This window comes from Lichenostomus cassidix, chromosome 6, assembly GCF_008360975.1.
Source record: "Lichenostomus cassidix isolate B80296 chromosome 6, HeHo_3.0, whole genome shotgun sequence".
Classification (NCBI taxonomy): Eukaryota; Metazoa; Chordata; class Aves; order Passeriformes; family Meliphagidae; genus Lichenostomus; species Lichenostomus cassidix.
Window position 1 is genome coordinate 2230942 of NC_139487.1, and position 22918 is coordinate 2253859.

General features: G+C 40.8%; 1 protein-coding gene across 4 annotated transcripts in view; it reads right to left on the reverse strand.

Moving 5' to 3' along the window:
• Positions 1-22918, reverse strand: part of DOCK1 (dedicator of cytokinesis 1) — a 251333-nt gene that overhangs the window by 10475 nt on the left and 217940 nt on the right. For all 4 annotated transcript variants that reach the window (XM_085064608.1, XM_085064609.1, XM_085064607.1 and 1 more), the window contains exons 45-51: positions 20774-20950; positions 20145-20228; positions 15556-15693; positions 13834-13979; positions 10306-10504; positions 4737-4884; positions 28-173 (exon numbers count right to left, since the gene is read on the reverse strand). In XM_085064608.1, coding sequence (XP_084920734.1) covers positions 28-173; positions 4737-4884; positions 10306-10504; positions 13834-13979; positions 15556-15693; positions 20145-20228; positions 20774-20950 — 1038 coding nt within the window. The remainder of the gene's footprint in view (positions 1-27; positions 174-4736; positions 4885-10305; positions 10505-13833; positions 13980-15555; positions 15694-20144; positions 20229-20773; positions 20951-22918) is intronic.

Below are 22918 nucleotides of genomic sequence, written 5' to 3' on the forward strand. Positions count from 1 at the left end.
GCCAAGGGATCCCTCTCTGGCACTCACCCGCTGGTGGGCAGGGGGGGAGGTGGTGGGGCTGATCAAGTCCTGGCTCTCCATGAGGTTCCCATAGTCAGCTGTGTTTCCTTTGAGGGGCAGAGGAGGAGGGATGTCGGGGATGTCAGAGCTGGACATCCCATTCAGCTCCAGATCTGCAAAAAGAACACTGGGTTAGCTCTTGGAGCAGCTGAATCCTGCAATTCCAGAGTGCTGGGAGTAGGAAGGGATCTCATGGATCATCCATGGCAGGGACAACTTCCACCATCCCAGGGTGCTCCAAGCCCCATCCAGTCTGGCCATGGACTCACACTGGACTCATTTTAAAATTTTAAAATGCCCTCAAAATACTTTTACAATCCCCACATTTTTAATAAAAAATAATTTTTGCTTCACAACTTCATTTTGCTTCACATTCACAGCTTAGAAAATCTCATTTTCCCATCCCGAAGCTCACCTTGTACATTAAAACACAATAAAAGTTTTGCTAAGTGCACGAAGAAAATAGAATCCAGCTAAGTTTTATTGACTTTCTCCCAGTAAAATAAAAGCTCCCTGCTAAGAAAATGCACAAATGAAAGCCAAGAATTAAGTACATCTCTCTCCAAAACTTTCAGGCTCCAGGTAACTATAACAAATGAGCAGCCATTAGCTGTTGAGTAAATAAAATCACGCACGAGAAAGTAGCAAACATTTATTATTCCTGTTTGCTGGGTAGAAAATTCCCTTTTCTTTGCAGATAAATCCTCCCAGGTATGTGCTGGAGAGGCAAATAGCCTGAGGGACAATAAAGTTTATTGAGGCCTGAGTGATACATAGGTTTTTGGGGAGAAATCCACCCACGGTGTATTTCAGGGTAATTCAGTCATTCTAATACAGTCATTTCAACTCAGTCATTTGAATAAAACCCACTGTGATCTCGACGAGATAAGAAACTGAAATGATTTTTTATAAACGAGGGAATTTGATTTAGGGAAAGAAGGAAAAAAAAAAAAGGTGATTTCTGTTTTATTTTCCTGGAGTGATTTGTGAAACAAGCGGAGGGACTTGTTTATGCAGATGTTTTTATTGCGAAGTTCATATCAATATTTTAATAAAAGTGTGATTTTATTGTTCTCTAAAACAGCCTCTCACTACCACCATTTAACTCCAAGGTGGCTCTATTGATTTGTCACTGAAAACTCTCATTTTGCTCCTCATCCTTCCACCTGAACTCCTGACTACACAGATAAAAGGTTATTTTCCATCCTGGGACTTCACATTTTCTGTGGCTTCTTCTCCATTAGGCTGAAAAATGTTGTTTGTCCAGCAGGACCTGCATTTCTCATTGCTTTTTCCATTGCTCTTGTTTTTCACCCTTTCCTTTTCTCCAGAGAGGAATTCTCCATTCCCAGACATCCCTAAGACTTTTCTTTAGGAACTCCAGGAGAATCTCATTGCAATAAACTGTGAAGTTTAAACTGAAAGCCACACTGTGATTTGTAACTAAATATTGATGCTGGGAATGAACTTCCCTCTTCATTCTGGATGAATTCCTCATCCATTCTGCACTTCTGAAGAGCTCAGGAATTTGAGAACTTTAATGGCACAAAACAACTCCTTGGCACATCTCAGCCAAAACTACACATCTGTACATCTATAGCTTATCTAAAAAAAAAAAAAAATTTATTTTATATATATATATATAAATAAAAAAATATATATAATAAATATTTATATATAAAAATATAAAATAAAAAATATATATTAAAATATATATATTTTTTATTTATATCCATATATATTTGGATTTGTTTGGTTGGTTTTTCCACGCAGTTCAGGATAACAGTGGGAAATGTTTGGCAAATGGCATTTTCTTCCCAGTGTTTAGTTGGAACTTTAGCAAAACCTTGAATCCTCCTTCAGAAAGAAAAACCTTTCCATATTTACTTAGAAACATATTTCCTGGTTTTAGGCCTCTTTGTAGACATTCCTTGGGGAAACTGAAAGCATGATAACACACAATTTCCCCAAAATAAAGTGAATTTAACCACCCTGAACACTTCAGCTTTGCATTTCACATGATATTTTTTTCAACTAACACATTGTAACTCCTTCCCTAATAAAACTTCTAACTTCATCTAAGCCAAGGTGCTCACAAAAGGATGGTGAGCCAAATTTTTTTAGGGAAAACCCAAAACCACTTTGTTTCTTGTAACAAATCTTTGGAAGTTCCATGGAAAGGAAGGTGAGGAAAGTTTTCAGCAGAGCTGGAGAGGAAAAAAAGGTGTGGAGGCACAGGAAGAGTTCATAAAATGCACTGACAACTTGTTTGTGTTCATCTGGCAACTCTTTGGTGGAACAAGATTCCATTAAAAAAATCAACAATTTGCCCAAGTTTCTGATCTTTCCCAGAGCTCACTGAAATGCAGGCAATATCTACCCTGCAGCAGAAAGAGGTATTGAACTCAGGCTTCAGGAATTTTCCAAATTCCCAATTTTTCCAAGCAAATCTGTTCGCTGCAGATCTGCTGTGAATTTCCTCCTGCCCAGCTCAGCTGACCTGCACCCCCTGACTGTACAAATAATTCCCCAACATTTCTGGTGAGCTGTCATTATTCAGTGATGTTCATTATTCAAGGTGGTTCATGGGATGAGAATGCTGGGAATATTTATTCCTTGCTGGCCACGTGCCACTGGGAAGATCTTGGAGCTGGCAAGAGATCAGTGAAGGGACTTTTTTTTTTTTCATCTCACCCTAATGATCCCATTTTACACTCCATTCTCCCAAACTGCCAGCTAACAAGCAGTTGGGATTGCTTAGCAACCCATTAACTGCTTTTAGTCAATTTGGGCTCTGAAGGAACTTCTTTATCCTTGGGATTCCTAACAAATTTTATCGCTGTAATTCTTCAAATGATTATGGAATAGTGCAATAAACTGAGCTTGTTTTACATAACACCCAGAAATCTCCAGCACTTGAAAATTCTCCGAAATACCTGGTTACTTCAGATAGAGAAATCAAATTAAGTGTTAATAAAAGGTACATATTAACAAATAATCCAATTAAAAATATCTTTTGCAGCAGTATATATCCTTGACTTCTCTATATTCCCAGTTTTTAGCATCCTGGCAGATTTTGGCTATAAAATTGTGAAGAAAGGTGAGAGCTATGAGTTCATTGTAATCCAAATCTTTGCTTTGATTGTCTGACTATCCGAGGGAAGAAGTTTTAAAGTACCAAAACCAATAAATAAAACAGTGACCTTGATGGAATAAAATCTTTTTCTTAAGACTGATCATCTGTTCTCTTCCTTCCCAACACTGAACTCCTGACCACTGCACCAGCATTTGGGGACATGCATCAAAAAGATCTTTTTTTTTTGCCTTTTTGTCACAAGCTGGCAGCTGCAAACTGAATTACAGGTTTTGGGAAAGAGCACTGGGAAAGAAATAGGTGTTGGATGACACCCAGTTTTGCAATAGGGTTTGCTGCAGACTGAAGCAAACAGATGATATTTTAGAGAAAAATTGAGTGATAGATGTCAATGTCAAACAAAAAAATACTTTAAAAAGACTGACCTGTATTTTCTCTTCTGGCTTGTACTTACAACACATCAAAGACAACTTTTTTTTAACGTACAATTACAAAAAATTATTGCTTTTTAAGCCTTTATGCTCCAAAACACTCAATATAGGATCAAATACAACATGATTTTTTGACTGTTACTCTACACCTAATTAATTGTTAATGATCACTTGAAAAGAAACTGGCTCAATGCAACAATTTGGCTTGCTTTTGTAAAGCAGCGAAATAATTTTTGCTGGCAAAGAGACGAGGTTAAGTGAGATTGGGTGCAGGGAATACCCTGATGCCTAAAATGCTGGTAAAAATTGAGATGCAGACACCACAGTATAGGAAAAAGGGTGTTACCTTGGTTTGATAGGATCCCAGGTGCACCATGACAAAAAAAAGAGAGAGATGGTATCACAAGTATACAATTTATGGACTTCACCAATTAGCATACCTATCTAAAATTCCCCAATAAGAAACCCAACAAATGAAGTAATTGCCCCCTTATTCTAATTACCTCTCCCCCAAAAAGGTTACAACTTAGTTTACACAAACATGTCCCAGGGATGAAGCTCTGTTCAAGGTTGGTGCTTCATGCTCTTGAGATTGTGGGGATGTTTTGTCTTCTCCAAAGAATTCTGAACTAGGTATAGTATAAGAGTTATACACATGTGGGGCTGAGATACAGGGAGTGAAAGTACAGGAATGGGAAAGGATATATGTGGCTAGCACAGACCTTTCCTGTGAGAATTTTTTTCTCTCTTCATCCTGTGTTTTATTAACAAAGATAAAGTTTGGATGTTACTAAAAACAGTGTCTCGAGATTTGGACAGTTCAGGCCTGGCCAATCAAGCCTAGGGGGAGGTTTTGAACTGACCAATCTGGGTGACCTTTGAAAAGTCTATATAAGTTGGAATTAAATAATAAAATCTCTCTTTTATGCACACTGAGAACCCGGGTCTTCTTTCTCTGCTAGTGGCTCAACAGCGACAGACATAGGGTACAAAAAAGGGTATAGAAGTATAATGAAAAAGGACAAAAAACCCATCAGGCATCACCCAGGCGAGGGGAAAAGGAAACAACTCAACTCCAACCGAGGTGCAAAGAGATGCTCAGGAAACACAACCCCACAGGCAAAGGGGATTCATTGCAAGGCAAGACTCACTGGGCTGGATGCTGAAGGCCAGTTTGGTCCGCGGGGTGATGGGAGGCGGCGTGAGCTGCGCGCTGGGCGGTGACACCGAGAAGCGGCGCTCGCCGGACATCACGTTCAGCACCTGGCTCTTGGGTCTCTGCGGCCGCAGCGGGCTGATCTGCGGGGGACAAAGGCACACAGCTGAGTGGCACAGCCTGCAGGGACCACATCCTGCTCCTGGGCACCACCCACACACCCCAAAACCCAAAACAAAAAAAAAAAAAACACCAAACACACCCCACACCAACACACCAACAACCCAAAAACAAAAAACAAAAAAAAACCCCACCACCAAACCCCCCACAACAACCAGGTGTGGCAGGACACCCCCCCTCCCCTTCTCTCTCCCCCTGATCGGTCCCAGGAGATGGATGGCTCAGATTAGGTTGATAGCTTAATCCAGGCTATCTAGTGGTGGAGACCGAATGTCTAGGCGAGATGGAGAGAACGTGAAAAATTTTTAGTGACCACAAATCCACACTTTTTTAATCCTATAAGAAGCTCACGAAATCTCAGCAAAGGTAGAAGCTTTTCTACAGGGACACTGAGCATGAAGAAGACTTCTCCCCTGAGTTTGGACACAGCTTTGTGGTAACTTCTTGCAAGACTGAGGGAGGATTCTAATGCATCTCAGCTCCAAAATTGGATTTGGTAAGATCATTGGTTTCCAATATTGTATTATTCCAGCTAACTTATAGGTACCTTTCTTAACTTGCATTTCAGCTATTTGATAGCTCGAGCAAGCATCTCTTAACTTGCATTATAGTTCAAGCAAGCATTTCTTAACTTGCATTTTTAACTATTTTTGTAGTTCAAGCAATTGCATTTTAGCTATTATAATTTTGCAATGATGCATTCATTGTGTGTCTATCTGTGTCAATCTGTTCTATGTTTGTATGTTTGTTATTTTCTGTGTCTAATAAATGGTATTTTTAGACTAATCGGCCAAATATCTAAGAATCTTGTGAACAGGACCGAGTCTTGGGGAGCTGCTACCCTAAAGCCTGGCAAACTGCAGAAACTCCTAAGGCTTCTCTCCCATGTAAGACACCAGGGCACTGCTCACACCCAGTGCTGCTGACTCACAGCTCCAGGTTCTTCCCTCCTCCTGAAGAATCACAACTCCTGGCTGGTTTGCCCAAGAAATTCCCCAAACATTTGTTTAACAACACCTAAAGAAGTTTATAGCCTTACACAAGATTATACAGCACTAAAATATTTTTTTTTTCTCACACAGCACTTTCCTGTTAAATTTTTTTTTCTTTTAACCCTTTGCATGTGAAACTCTTTGCATGTGAAACTTCTTTAATAAAAACAATTTCTTGCTTCAGCTTTCCCAACAAAATATTTGTAGCTTAGAAAATATCATTTACCCATTTTGAAGCTCACCTTGTACATTGCAACACAATAGAAGTTTTGCTAAGTGCATGAAGAAAATATAATCTAGCTAAGTTTTATTGACTTTCTCCCAGTAAAATAAAAACTCCCTGTTAATGATGAAGACATCATCTGTCCAGAAACACTTTCTTGGTGGTTCCTGACTGTGCTTGTGTTTAATGCACTGAAATATCCCTTTTTTAGCTCTGGCTGCTTCATAATCCATTCAAATTTTCCATCAGAAATCCTCAAAAGATACTTGTAATCTGACAGGGGCAACTCATGCTTTAGTTAAGGCAATTCTTTTCTAGTGAGTTTAATTCTGAGCTCGACTGATGTTCTCCATTCACCACCCCCACAGTAACAGGAATCACAGTGGGAAAAAAAATGGGTTTTTATTTCCACCAGATCCCAGAAAATGGAGCAGCAGCCTGAAGTTAAGAGGGAGATTACTCCAAGGTGCTGCACTGGGACAAAACAGAAAGCGCCAGCAGCAATCCAGGCTTTTTCAAAGGATTTCGTCATTTCCCAATGTTTGGGTTTTTTTATGAAGTATGTTGTGAAGGAGAAACCTGAAATGATGTAGAAGTGCTTCCTTTTTGTTTCAGAAAACAAACCCTGAAAGGCTTTGCATCAAAGGTTGTGCCTCTGAGACCTTTCTACAACAAATGAACCACCACAGAGTATGTTCCTTTTTTTGAAGAGTTTGTCAAGACCTCAGGGTAACCTCTCAGAAATTTGTCTGATGCTAAAATTCAAATCCTGGAGACTCCAAAGGCTTCTGCTTTCAAGATCCTTTAAAGCATATTTTTAGTCGAACGGGTAAGCAGAACAATCAACTTTTTCAGGGGCAGATAATTATAAAAAAGCAACTAAAGACAACACATTAATTGGTGAGGGAAACATGCCAGGATCAAGAGAAAAACCAACTGGAGTCAGGTTGCCAAGTTAACCCTTTCTGCAGTTCCTCAAATAAATAAATGTTAACTTCTCCTGTGATTGGCAATCTTGGTCTCCTCTGAGAGCTCCACATCCATCGCAGCTCTGCTGAGGACCAGCAGCTCCTGGGAAGTCACCAATCCATAATGAAGCCATCGCTAATTTTTTCTGCTCTAACGAAGGGCAGATCAATGGTGAGTGATGTTAGACATCACTGAATCAATGAAATCCAGCCTGTTCTTCTGATTTCCAACACCAGCGCTCTGTTAACTACCTGGCTCAGAGCTGGGCTTGCTCTCAGCTCCTGCCATCAAAGCACTAACAAGGACAATTCCTCTTGAAGAACTTGATGTGACACTTGAAAGGAAGATAATAAATCTCTAGAAAACGATGAAGATATTCCTGATCATGTTCACAAACTGAAGTGCTTATTTTATCTCTGTTATCTTATGTAATTAAGGCTTGAGGTTTGATCAGTCAATAAATTCGCGGCGAGTGCGGCGAGATTTGGGAAGGAGTATTTAAACTGTGCAATTAAACAGCCTCTGAATGCTCCTTTGCAAAGCAGATGTAAAAGCTGCATGAAATAATTCTGCTGTTTTAGAACTTCTCCACGTTCTTTCATGGTGATTCATTTGATTGGAAAAAAAGAAGATCCCATGTAAAGCTGGAAATACTAATTTCTTTAGATAACATCATTGTTGGAAAGAGCAGCAGAAGCTCTTTATGGCCACTGCCTGACATTTCTCTCGCTTGATATTCTCTGTAAATTTGTCTTCTGCTCTAAAATCCACCAATATTTCAGAAGTCACAACTAGGAATCCATCAGAAAATTCACCAAACAACTGAAATGTTGTAATTGAATGAGTGACAGCACAGTGAGCTGTAAAATTTTCAGTAGAATGAATCCAGTATCTGCAACAAAAAAAATCTAGCAGCTAATAGTAGTTTAGCATTAAAATCTCATTTTAAAAACTTTTAAAAGTTTAATTTCCATTTCTAATCAAATCTGTGCTCTAAATGTTTCTTTGAAAAAACAGTATTTTTTTCTCTCTCCATTTTATAACCTCCTTCTAATCCAGCAAACTTTCTGCTTCTTAATGCTCTCCTAATGCAGGACAACCCAAAATGTCTCTTCCTTCATACAACACAGTGGGAACAGTGCTTTGGGAATAATTGCAACTTCAAAATGGAACTTGCACACGAACACTGAACAATGGGAAAGCTGAATCCCCACCACAAATTTCACTTTTTTTTATATCATTAACAGGGGATGCCTCCAGCACACAAAAAACTTTAGGACAAATTTCATCCTTAAACTCTTTGATATGATCTGCTCCAAATTCCAGAAGACAGCAGCAGGAATTGGGCAACCAGTCGTGTAAACTGATCTCAAAAGAGAGTTTCTTCTGCTTCACCTAGCAATGAACTCCACCAACACCAAACATTCTGAATCCACTTGGTCATTCTGGAGCTCATCAAGGCTTCTGCAGAGGCTGAAAGGGGAGAGTTTTTCTCTCAGCAGTAAACTCCTTTTCATATTATTGATCTGTGGACTTGAAGCAGCTCAAAGTGACTGTAAGTAACCAGCTGTGACATTTAATTTCCCTCCCTCTCCATAACCAGGGGAATATTCCTCACACCAGTCAGGCACTGCAAGCTCTTGGCTGGGAAGATTGGACAAACTTGAGTCAAACCACGTTGGGCTTTGCTGGTTTTTGCTCCTCAGATGACAAATGGGAATATGCCCTGAAGGGTTACCTTGGCCTCCTTTCCAGCTAGAATTTGCATTTTTCCAGCCATAAACAAGCTTTTCCAATGTCCAAGGCCTCTGAGAGGTGACAGTGACCTCGCAGTGACACCACCAGGCTCCCCAGCATCCTTGGGTGACTCCCAGCTGGTCCAGCTGACTCAGCTGCCCTGAGATACAATTTGCTTTTCTGTGACATCCCAGGAGCTCTGCTGGTCTGTTTGAGATCTGGGAGATGCCAGTGGAAGTTCTGCCATTGCTGTTCTCGATCAATTCAGTCCAAACACAACTGCTGTGAGGTGCAAAGCCAAATGCATTGCAGGGAAACTACAATAAATGGAAATCCGGGCAAAATGAGGCTCACCTGGCTGGCTCTGGCAGGAGGAATCTCCATTTGAACAAGCCAGGGCTCATCCAAAATTGACTGAAGTCAATGGAAAAGCTCATTGGGTTCAAAGGTTAAAAAGCCTGTGACCCCCAGATGGGATTTTATGGGGAATTTTGATTGGCACATCAAACAAAACAACTCTGATTTGTCAGGATGTCACAAGAGAAGTGTGAGAGATTAACTCATCTCCGAGTGGAAAAGGAGGAGAAAATCCAGAAAACAGAGGAAGTATGGCTGAACATTCAAATAATATTTTCCTACCAATACCAACCAGAAAGAATTACAGGATCCACTTATCACCAGCGAGAGAGAAATAGTTTTAAAATCCACTATAAATGACAGAGCTCCAACAAGACCCTGCTGAGTGAAAAGTTTGCTCGACAATGACTTGTGCAGATCTTCAAAGGAACACCACATTTACTGCTGGGAGGCAAGTTTTCAACTCCTGCCCTCCAAACAGGTGGCCAGGCAGAGATTTGGAGGTCACAGTCAGTTCACGCTCTCCCTGCTCCAGCTTTAGCCACCCCTGCTTTCAATTTCCCAGCTCCAGCTTCTCAGGTTCCCTAAGCCTTGAGGACAGTTCCAGTGAATTAAATCTAAGCCAAGAAGAGAGGGTTTAAGGGAGATGTGCCCTGGTTTTAATATCCTTACACACAGGAGCCGCTCAGGATTTTCTGCTCCCAACAGCCCTGCGAGAACATGCAAATGCTGCCAGAATGACCTTGGAATTTCCCCCCCAAACACAGCCAGCTGAAATATGAGCAAACCATCCCATCTACTGGGAACCATCAGTTCCAAAGGCTGCTGGGATGGTGGCATTTATTTCAGCTCTGTTGCACCATCTGCTCCTTTTATCAAACAGCCACACAGAGCTTGGGGTGAAGATTTTCAGAAGATCTTTTCCCGCTGTAAATCAAATCTGTATTTTTGATCCATTAGCGCGTAGATTAACGGCACAGTGTATCCCCTCTGAGTTATTTTTGGTCTACAAAGTAACTGCAAAGTAAAAAAATCAACATTCTGATCTCCAAAGAGAGAGAACACAGCTCAGAATTAGATAAAGCATTCCTTGCTAATAAAGTTACCGTTTCTGAAAGGATCACTGCTTCGGCCTGCTGCAGAGAAATATCAGTAGATTTAAATTCTTTATCAAATATCTCTTGATGCTTGCTGTTCCTCTTCTCCTTCTTCTTTTCCTTTTTATCTTTATCTAGGTCATCCTTGTCCAATTTATCTTGCGACCTAGAATGCATCTTTTTTGGCAGGAGAGGCTCCAGCACGAACCTAAAGAAAAACGTTGTTGCTCAGATCAATAAAAACGCTATTTTCAAAACAACTAATTTTTATTTACATATTTTCCAAAGTCTCGCTCGAGTTAATGACCCTTTGCTAATCCAGGAAAACTCATTAGAGGGAGAAGGAGGGGGCAGAAGGTCATAATAATCATAATTGTCTTATCATAAAAATTACTGCAGAACTGGCTGGAGAAGCAGAGCTGCAGATTTCCCCACTCTGTAGTAAATTTATTGGTTTATGGCTACAGAAACTCCTGAATTTCACAGCAAAAATGAGTTTCTCATTCAGCACTGCCACTCTCCATGCTGTGAGACATTTCCACTGTCCCAGGTTGCTCCAAGCCCCATCTAGCCTTGGACACTGCCAGGGAAAAGGCATCACTTCCAGGGATGGAGTATTCTAAACTAGACAAAGTATTTTATGTTCTATTTTATATTCTAAATGAAAATAACACAAAGATCACACCTAGACAGAATCAGACTGGCGGATTTTAAGACTCTCTCAAACCATCACATTAAAACCAAAATCAAACCAAAAATTCCCAACCAAGGACACTTTTTAGCAATGGAAAAGCATCTACCATGCCATGGGGCTGCAAGCAGGTCTTTGCTGTGAAACAACAGAGTATTTGTGTTTCACACAATTTGCAGTGACATTATCCTAACTCTCTCCATTAGCAGCAATGTCCAGCAGCAATATCCCAAATCATTATTATTTTTTGTTGCTGTTTCCACTCTCCATCAGCTCATTTGCTGGGAAGATGCTCAAAGGAGTATCTGCAACCCCCTGAGCCATTTCCCCCAGAACCAAAGCCAAAATCCCACAGGTTGGGAGCAAACCCCAGAGTTTATCATCATTTTTAACACAAGGAAAAAGAAGGGTGGTGACTTTCCCAGGGACATGAAGAACTACAGTGACAAAGCCCAGAGCAGAAGAGTGTTCCAGTCTCTCTGGGGCTTTTTAGGCACCTGAGCTGTGGATTTTGGGTTGGGTTGGGTATCAGCACCTCCAAGGCCAACTGCAAACTTCCAGCAGGGATTTCCACCCCTCAGACAATGATGAATTGCTCCCCTTGCAGGCATTGCTATTATGAGGACTATTAATTATTTGGATGCAATGTATCTGGGATAAATTGGGTCAGCACACTGAGCTCCAAGTGGAAGCACTTTAGCAGTGCTGACAGCTGACAAATCCCAGTGGCAAAACCCTGGGATCCTCCTGATCCCAACCACGGAGTGTAAGTGCTCACTTTTGTACTGCTAAGTCACATTTTGGGCAGGGAATAAACCCTTTTTTAAAGTCAGTTTTATTTTTAGATAGAGTTGGGAGTTGTAAAACACATCCTGTGTCCAAGTCTGCTTGGAGTCTGTGGTGTTTAAAAGCTCCAGAGCAGGAGATGGAAATGGCATAAAATGGAAGTTGGGTGATTTGGACAAGACACTCTTTTGGGTACATTTTTAATTGTTTTCTAGCTTCTTTTCTGTCCTCAAAATTACCATATGAAGAGCAGGGACATGGAAAGAGAGAGGAGAACTGACCATAAACTACAGTAGGAACAGGAATGAACTTCCTCCAGGTGAGCAGTGCCAAACCACCCACTTGATTTTCCAGCCACCTGAATTTTTGAGGTCTTTCATGGTATTATTTACATCGATGATTTTTATTCTCTTGCTTCATTGATCAGACAAATAAGTTTTTTTTTCAGGTTTTCTCAGTGACAAGTGTTGTTCATTCTATTTTCCTTTGTTGCCCCAGGCTTGGAGGAGCTGAGCTGCACCATGATCTTTGTGGCTTCTTTGGAAAAATAAACACTGAGGAGACTCAGAGCCTCTAAAACTGCTAAGTGACACCTGCCACAACAAAACTGAGAGATGACACTGAAGTAAATAACATCCAATGAGAAAGTTAAATAAATGTAAAGATTTTTAAGGGAAAACCAGAAGGAGGCAGAGGCAGGCAGGGCAAGAATCAATTATTTTTTTCTGAGACAAAACAAAGTTGCCCACGAACCTGGGATGATTGTTCTGGCAAGACAACTTTGTGGTGAATCAGTCAAAACTCAGGATCATCCCTGCTGTCCCACACTGACCCCAAGGTGTGAAAACATTCCAGAGGACAAGAGAATGAGAGCTGAGCTGTGCTCTGTTTGCAGCTCCTCCCAACACCTGAACAAACTGTTTGGAATCAAGGCAAGCAGCCTGTTGCTCCTCAGGTGCTGTATTTAATTTTCCTTGATGCCTTCAGTCTCCAGTCAGGTAATAACTCCTCTCCCAAGGTGTACAGGAGTTTCTAGCACATCCCTGTAAGTCAGCAGCCCTTCAGCAAGCTTTAAAAAACTGCTGCCTTGGTCAAATATTGCATCTCTGGATTACAGGGATGCCTGAGGGGAGGAAGAGGGAGAAGGGACTTCTGAGGCTGCATGGAAAGCCCAGACAGCATGGAAAGCCCAGACAGCAAACAGATTATTTTGTTCTTTGAGGGATGTGACTGTGAGACAGGCCTTATCAACAGAATTCCCAGCTCTCCCGTGAAATATCTTGATAAGTCTTGAAGTACAATCTTGCCATAAGCAGCTTTTCCTCTGGCAGCCCAAGTGAGAAGCAGTGATTGAGCAGCAGCTAATCCTGCCCTGTCCCCAGCTCCTGCTGCTCCTGGGCAGGGCTGGCTGCACACAGCTCCTCACTGCTGCACTGACACACCTGGGAGGCTCTGAGAGGGGGAATTGATCTCCTCTTGGGGTTTTGGTTGTTGTTTGAAGGTTTGGTTTGATTTTGTTAAAGAGGGCAAAAGAACATTATGTTTATCTTGGTTAGAAAACAGGAGAGCTTGAGAGAAATGTGTCTACAGGCTGGGGTTTTGAGTCAGTATTAGGCTGTCATTTAAGAGTCAGGGAATGGTTTGGGATGGAAGGGACCTTAAAACTGATCCAGTGCCATGGCAGGGACACCTTCCATTGTCCCAGGCTGCTCCAAGCCCCAATGTCCAGCCTGGCCTTGGACACTGCCAGGGATCCAGGGGCACCACAGTTTCTCTGGGAATTCCATCCCATCTCCTCCCCACCCTCACAGGAACAATTCCTTCCCAATATCCTATCTATCCCTGCCCTTCTTCAGCTCAAAGCCACTCCCAGTGTCCTGTCCCTCCATCCCTTGTCTCCAGTCCCTCTCCAGCTCTCCAGGAGCTCCTTTAGACCCTGGAAGCAGCTCTGAGGTTTCCCTGGAACTTTCCCTTCTCCAGGTGAACACCCCCAGTTCTGGGAACACCAAGCACCCCAGCATGGTTCAGAGACAATTGCTGGCTGAGGATTCCTTACTCACCCATCAGAGCCAGGCCTGGATGGAGTGCTGTCTGAGGACAGGGAGGACACAGAGGCCACGGACAGCGGGCGGGATGACGAGGGCATGGTGAAGGACCTGACCATGGAGCGAGGTCTGCTGCCCCGCCGCTCGTCCAGCCCGGACAGCTGCAGCCAAGAAAAACCAAATCTGAATTAGCAAACCCCAACAGAGCTGATAGCTACATGCCAAAGGTAACCTGGAAAGGCTCTGTGGCTTTTCTGCCATGTAGAGCTTGATATTGAATTAATTAATTTACAACCAACACGTTGCGGTTAACAATGAAAAAACACATTCTAAAAAAAATCCATCTAAATAACTACACAGAAATAGTTAGGTCCTCACATATATACTTTTAAGCACATTATTCCAAGGATTTCTTTGTTTCAACAGTATTTTCATGCTTTTTCACATCTTCCCTTTAAAAATGAAAGTCACTACAAATAATTTTTTCATCCATCTCTGCCATCGTTGCATCTGCCCTGTCAATACATTTCAACGAAATGGACTTTAGAAAAACCCAAAAACCCCAAAGAAAAATCCCACAAAGAGAAACTTTATGTCAAAAATGTCAGGAGAGCCAATTTGCAGAGTGACACCAGGTTAAGAAGAAATTATCTGAAAGTTTTGGTTTTGTTTCAGACTATTTCAGAGTTCGGAATATTTCTCCAGGCTTTGTTAGTCATTAATAACTGATATATGCATAAAATAATTGAACTCTTTCAGTCAACAAATAAGAATCTCATGCTGTTTAATTACAGGTATATTTTCCACCCTGTCAACTACTGGTAAATTGGCCTTGTACAAGGAAGACAGAAATGATAAAACTCCATCAGTCCTGAACATTCTTACTGGTGGGAAGAGTGAAATTAGAGAGATAACACCACTTTCCTCTCATCTCCCTGATGATGTAAATGGAGATTACTGAAGTGACTGACATGCAGCTATCATTAATGGTAATTAAGTCCTGTTCTCCCTGGGAATAAATTACTATTTGAACTTTTTTTTCCCTGAATATATAAATTTGCAAGATGGGATCTGAAGGACCACAGACAGAACTCCAGTTAAAGGATACCAAAAGGAATTCCACCTGTGGAAAGGTGACATTCAGCTGTGACAGAACCCTGCTAAATGCCCATTTTTAAATTCATTTTTGCAACCCAAATCCTTCAAAACTGATGGATTATCTTGACTTCCAAGGAACAGAGGCAGGCAGCTTAGAAATTATTCCCCTGCTTGGAAATGAAAGCACTGAGGCTTCCTCAACACCTCTTATCTCATCTTGCTCAGCATTCCACCATTTGATGATCACTGGGTGTGGCTAGCACAGGTCTTTCCCATGAGGATTTTCTCCTGTGTTTTATAAACAAAGATAAAGTTTGGATGTTATTAAAAACAGTGTCTCGAGATTTGGACAGTTCAGGCCTGGCCAATCAGGCCTAGGGGGAGGTTTCTGACTGACCAATCTGAGTGACCTCTGAAAAATCTATATAAGTTGGAATTAAATAATATGAGCTCTTTTCTATGCCACGCTGAGAACCCGGGTCTTCTTCTCTGCTAGCGGCTCAACAGCGACAACTGGGAACAACCAGGAGTGCTGCATCTACATTGTTGGGTTTTTTATTAATCAGTGGAATTACCAGTTGGACGTTATTTACAGAAATTCCAGCTAATTAGGAACGCTGAAGTTGGGAAGTAACTCACGATGGCGCGCACGCCGTACTGCTTCTCCACCTTGTCCTTCAGCTGCCTGAAGCAAGCCTCCATCCTCTCGTGGAACGGCCTCAGGGCTTCTGTCACCTTCTCCCCGTGGATCCGGATGCCTTCGGCCAGGAATGGGATCTGTGAAATCCCAAAAAATCAATGGGATCTGCAGTTTGGCTGGTTCACCCCACCCAGCCCTTCCTGAGCAAAGCGATGTGGCACAGGAGGGAAGGAGCTCAGGAAATAATAATATATTAGCAATAAGAGGTGTAATAAATGGTAATTATTACACTGATAATAACAGTAATCATCATCATAATAATAGTAAAAATAATAATAGTAAAAATAATAGTAAAAATAATAATAAAAATAATAATTGCGTCAATAATACAAAGATTAAAAATGACAACAAGAATTATTATTATCATCACAGTGATCGTCATCATTAGTCACATATGAGGCACAACAGGATTTAAAAACTTGTTCTCCATGATTTCCCTATTTTTCTCTTAAGCAAAGTCCTTTAGATTTCATACACCCCTAATTCTGCCCAGAAATCCCATAAGGATCTATCCCACAGCACAAACCCTCCTGGGATATTCCACTCTCAAGCCCCCACAGATTCTGCACTTTAAACCACCAAACTGATGAATGGTGAGTCTCACACCAGGTTATTCATGTCAAATCCTTTCCCAGTTCCACGAGAATAAAACCCTGAAGAGGAAAATAGTTTATGTTTTCTTTAATAAATGCTATTTCTAAAGCTGCAAATGAGCTACATCCTTGGACAGATATATATTGCAGAGCAATATTTATTAATAAAACATCCAGTTTTATATGCTATATAGTTCTCCTTAGAAAAATTATTTTATTTTCTCCGGGAAGAAAACAGAGGAGGGAAAAAATTAAATTAATTCTCTTTTGTAACTGAAAATAATCATTTATCTTCAAGGCTTCTGTCACAAAATATCCATGCCAGCACAGGATTATATAATTAGTTCCTAGTGTGGAGGTGTAGCTGACCTTTGGAAATGTTTTAAGAGAGACATTTTCATTCCCACAGTTACCCAGACACACCATTAGAGTTTTCTACCTCCAGCTCAGGAAAAATATTTCCTCTTCCAGGTCCCTTTCAGCCCACACAGCGCTCTGATTCTAACTTAGATATTCTCTGCAGCAATCAAGCTAAGAGGCTTCTCCTTAATAATTCATAATTAAATCATAATACTGATTAAAACCAGATTTTTCTAATAAGACTGAGCAGCAATCAGAAGGAGCAGCTTTATTAGTAAGGAGAATAATAAATACACAGATGAATTACAGATGAACAAACTCCAGAAATCTTATCAAGATGATTCTCTGTGATTTGGCACTATTTAAATGGACAGAGCTTCTTCTCCTAAAGGACTACAAAGAGGAGAATAATCACTTTTTTTTTAATGTAGTGGTTTCTATTTATAACCACATGAATTTGAACTCCACAAAAATTAAACAAACCAGGAAGTTTCTCTGTTCTGAATAAGTAAATCAATGTCTAAATTTTCATAATTATCCAGCCACACTGTGACCCTTCTGTTTTGGAGGGATAAGTGGTCACTTGGCTCATTTATTTTAAAGAACTGTTGACATTTGAAATGGATTCTTATTTAAAAAAAAATGGAATTACCAAGGTGAAGCACACCTGAGGGGGTCTGAGGCTTCAGCTCTGAGATCATTCCATGAGCTGAAAATGCACTGAGGAATCTGTCCTAGGAATAGACACCTCCAGGATGGGAAATCAAGCAGCAGGAAGTAAATGATGTTATTTGAAGTGAAAAAAATGTGGGGGGAAGGAGAAGAAAGAAAGGGAAGTAGGAGGAGGACGAGGAGGAGGAGGAGGAGGAGGAGGAGGAGAAATAAAAGAAAAAGGAAAATAAGGAGAAGGAGAAGGAGGAGGAGGAGGAGGAGGAGGAGGAGGAGAAGGAGAAGGAGAAGGAGAAGGAGAAGGAGAAGGAGAAGGAGAAGGAGAAGGAGAAGGAGAAGGAGAAGGAGAAGAAAAAAAGAAAAAGGAAAAGGAGAAGGAGAAGAAAAAAAGAAAAAGGAAAAGAAGAAGGAGAAGAAAAAAAGAAAAAGGAAAAGAAGGAGAAGAAGAAGAAGAAGAAGGTGAAGAAGGAGAAGAAGGAGAAGAAGGAGAAGAAGGAGAAGAAGGAGAAGAAAAAGAAGAAGGAAATGAGAAGAAGGAGGAGAAGAAGAAGTTTGTTATTCTTTAACAGAAGTTGACACTAATAAATCTCCCATGGCTTTGCTACAGAACAATGTGAGGCTGCTGAGTCAGGATTTTTGGCCTCTCTGTCCAAGACCACTTAAGCCTTTCAACATTTCTCAAGTGCAGGAAGAACCTTCCAACTGTTCTACCACTTCTGTACCATTTCTGCTTCACCTTCTTCTACCAAATTCCAAATTCTTCCTGCATCTCCTTTCCAGACTGATACAGGGAAATGTGATGAGTGACATGAGGTTTTACACCTCCATGAATCTTTGTCAGAGGCAGAATTTTGCCCCATTCAGGATATTCCAAATCAATTTGGCCTTGGAGAAAAGGCATTTTCTTATTTCCTAACTCTACTCCTGGCTGATTCTAAACATTTTATAAACTTCCATTGCAACTTCAAATTATTCCTTGATTTGTTTTCCCTATTTTTTTTTAAAAATCTCGATCTGCCTGGCTGAAAAGCCTAAAAAAAACGACATTGATCTGAATTATTAAATGAATCTTTGAAAACAATCTTTCAGAGCAAGGGGATCATAAAATATGATCATAAAACCTTAGTTTGGTATGCAGCAGTTCTTTCATCCCTGCAGAAGGAGCACAAGGGTTTTATTTGCCATGATATTTTTCTGTTTTACTGTGCTGTAAATACATTAGCTAAATTCAGAGTGACTAATGTCATCAATCATTCATTTCTCTACCTTAATTTCAATCAATCATTTCATTATCTTCATGTTAAAATGAAAGCTCAGCTTGCAATGGTGCAGTTGCATGGGAACATTGCTTTGCCTAAGCTGGAAAAGCACCAAGAAGGACAAAAATGGACATTGCTTTGCTAATGGAATTTATCTGACTTAATAACAGCCAGAAACAAAATGTACACTTAAAGTCCACGGGAATTACAGAAGGATAATATCCTGAATTGCAGAGAACTACGGAGAAAGAGGTAAGGGGAGAGAAAAAAAATTAAATTTAAGTGGTCAGCTGATAATACAATTGTCAGGCTCCTGTTTCATATACTCAGATTGATTTATACAGCAGGGAGAAAATTCCATGTGATTACAAACCTCAAGCCCTGCATTATTGAAAAATGAAAACTCCTTTTTGCTTCCAATCACTGCCAGCCCATGAGGAATTCAGCCCCTGCCTCCCTTCCACACACATCCCTCTCCCAATAGTTGGGAGCTGACTCCCACCTGGCTGGAATCTGAAATAATTTGAGAGGAAGTTTTGATTTTAGGATATCCTAAATGCATATGAAACACCCCAGGTAATTTGAAAGCACTGAAAGAGCTTTTAGTGACCATAATTTTCAGATATAACAATAATTTTAAAATTATAAAAAATTATAAAAAATTATTAACATTATTAAAATTATAAAAAAATTTGAAATTATAAAAATCCCTTTTTCTCTATTTTTCTATTTCCTGCTGTTTTGGAAGTATAAAGCTGATGGGAAATCATGTGTTTAGAAGCCCTGCATAATTAAAATACAATGGGATCAGCTGCCACCCCTTTTTTTCAAATTGTAACATTATTTTAATACACAAGTGCCACCAAAGTGAGCCTTTGCTGTGTTTGTGATTCATTTGAAGTATCACTCTCAGAGGCAAAGACACAGAGCTGACACCAAGTCAGTCTTCTGGGACCAAATTATTTTCCTCCATAAAACTTGAAGCTTATAAAATCTAATCTTCTCTAAAAGCTCACAAGAAAATAAATAAATAAATGTCTATTTTTTTTTTTTTAAACCAAAAGAGTTTTTCTTCACTGATAGTTTTATGGCCTTCAGAGGAGATTTTATTTTTGAATTCTGTAGCTTTGGTTCTACCACCTCCAAGATTGAAATCTACAGAAATGTAAATTATTCCCTTTATTATAAAGACAGAATTGAATATGAAAAGACAATGATTCACTTTCTTCTTCTGTGGGAAAGAAAACATTTCCAATCAAACTGGTATTTTTTCAGTTATCATAAAATTATCCTGAGACCACAAGAAAATGTCCAGTGTGGGACTATGGAACAAAACTGGAATTGTCTCTGGTTTGCCCTGAAAAATATTTTCTCATTTGATATAGATGGGAGAATTTCACTTATTAGGTTTACAAAAAAAGAAAAGAAGAAAGAAAAAATAAAGGATGTTTGATGATATTTGTTCTCTGCAGGTTTATCAAAATGAGAAATTATGTCAGATTTGAAAAGATGAACTTTAACTCAAGCTCCAAGACAGATTCAAATGGCAAAGAAATGTATCCAAGGTGAGGATAATGTCTGAATTTCCTCCAAAGTGACACCAAACAGAGCAGTTGCCTCTGACAAACCTGACTTCAAGTTTTTTACCTGCCAAGCAATCAGATCCTTCAGCTTTTCAATCTTGTCATGGTCCTCTGGATGCTCATGCATGTATTTTTCAGTAAAAAAAGCCTAATTGAGAGAGAGAGAAATGAGCAATTATTTCACAAAATGAAACATGTACCACCAGAAGAGTGAGCTACAGCAAAGAGAAATGAATCAACCCCAAAGCTCTGCAAAGGAACAGCTACAAACACCAAGTAAAAACGATGGAGTCACTGAGTCACAGTGATTTGGGTTGGAAAGGACCTTAAAGGTGCAGTGCCACCCCTGCCATGGCAGGGACACCTTCCACTGTCCCAGGTTGGTCCAGCCTGGCCTTGGACACTTCCAGGGATCCAGAGGCACCACAGGTCCTCTGGGAATTCCATCCCAGCTCCTCCCCACCCTCCCAGGGAACAATTCCTTCCCAAGATCCCATCCATCCCTGCCCTCTGGCAGTTTGAAACCATTCCCTGTGTCCTGTCTCTCCATCCCTTGTCCCAAATCTCTCTCCATATTTCCTGCAGCTCCTTCAAGGCTCTGCAAGACCACAACGAGGTCACCCTGGAGCTCCTCTCCTCCGGCTTGAACACTCCCAGCAGGACAGGGAATGGTGACAGGAATTGGGGTGTCACCTTCTCGTAGTTGGTGAAGCCCCCCATGACGGCAGGGTCCACGATGCCGTTGAGCAGCATGGAGAGAGGGTTGATGGGCAGGTTGGGGTCGTTCAGGTGCTGCTGCACCATGTTGTTGATCTTGTCGTTGGTCAGCTGCATGGTCTCGATGGCATTCTCCAGGGGGCTGATCTCCACCTGGAACACAAATATTAAAGGAGTTTTTCAAGCAAGGAGAGGAGTTTTTAACCTGCTCAGCAAAACAGCACTGGGAGAAACATTTCAGGCCTTTCAGAAGCTTTCAGAACTGGGAAATTTTTGATCAGTTATCACCAGAAAGGCTGATTTCAGGCATTTAGGTGTTTGGTATCTCTTCCTGCAGTCACTGATATGCTGATGAGTATCAGTGGAGGAAGTTAACTGCATTTTGCTGCTGCAGGAAGGATTACATCCCAGCACAACATCCAGCAAGGCTCTGGCAGGAATCACGTGAGTTTTTTGGAGGATTACGGAGAACAGCAGAGATTAAGGGTCGGTGAGTTTTAGCAGCACAAAGAAGATCCAGCTTAACGTAACAGTAAGAAAGAAATGATAACTTTAAGGTGGATTTTCTGATGGAAAATGTAATCCTAAGCCGCTCAAAAATCAGGAAGATATTTCTGCAGTGATTATTTTGGTGTGTTTCCAAGGACATGGAGTTTAATATGTTGATGAGATGACATCTAAACTATCTGCTGTGCTTTTTTATCCCAAGAGGTCACATTTTCTTCATCTGAGCATTGAGAACTGAAGGGAGAAATTTTCTCTCTGCCACAGCCTGGACTTCAATGGAAAGAGTCCTCAGATGTCTTCATGCAGTGAATTAGCTGCTCTGCTGTCTAAAACTTGCTTTATTTTAATTGACTGACCTCCAGCTACTGTGTCTTTCAAAATGTTCATGTTGGAAAAAATAGCATTAAAAGACTTTAAATACTAGTGAATGGGCTAAAAATCAGTAACTTGCAGTGACCCAGAGAGTCCTCACAGGAAGACACAGCCTGCTTGTATGAAAAAATGATATGGTAGGGAGAGGAAAGGAAGGTTAATTGAGGCCTGTGAGGAAAATGCAAGTGTATATTTGATTACAGCCTCATTTCCATAAATGCTACATAAACAAAGCAGCACTTCTACCTGGCTATCAGTTGCTTACCCTGTTTCTGAGAACCACTTCTAATCAAATCTCTTGAGTTGTTACTCTTACACCTGCCAGCTGATTACATCAAGGATGTTTTAATTAGCATTTTTAGCAGCCTGCCTGCGGAATGATTTGGGAAGGCAGGGAAGGAGGGGATGGCTGTGCTGGGAACAGGGAGCAGGTCAGGCTTGGACAGCCCAAGGTGCCACGGGGGGAATTGGGAGTGCAGAGTGAAGCCACACTCACCATCTGATCAAGCAAGAGCTGCTGGGAACATCACAGGCTAAATTTAGGATTCTGTCGTTTGTATTAATGGGCTTATAACGATGCAATAATGTGTTGATGAACCATTGCTTTTAAAGCTCTTGAGCATCGACAGAAATTAGCACTCATTGAGCTGACAGCTTTTTGACTTTTCTGTAGCAGCAATCATGGCTTGCTTTCTCATCCTCCTTTCTTCTACCACTCTCGTAACACTCCCTCGAATTTTTTAAAAGCAGATGGAGAATTGCAGTTGCCATCTCACTACTACAAACTGGGCTTTGGAATCCAGTAAAAGGTATTTATGATCTGTGCAAATCCTGAACCTTGTTCCCAGTGGCTTCCTGACTCTGGGCACTCCTCACTCTACCCAGGGAAAACAGGAATTCCACTCTCCTCATCCATTTGCACCATTACCAAATTCAAAGATAAAAACAAAACAAAACAGAGATTAGCACTTGCACTTTTTAAACCCAAGTGTGATTCTAAATCCAGTTTCTAATTCACTGGCTGGTCTGAGCAAATTCTGCCCCTATAACAACTGCTGTCCAGAATAATGAACAGAATAAGATCCAGAAAAACAAAGCTGGCCCCACATTCCATGCAGATAATGAACAGATTGCAAAGGGTTAGGTAGAAGTACTCAGCAGGAATTTGAAAAGCCAAAAGATTCAAGGCAATTCTGCATGTTCCTGTGGGTTATGTAACATAATACACTGCATTTATGAAAT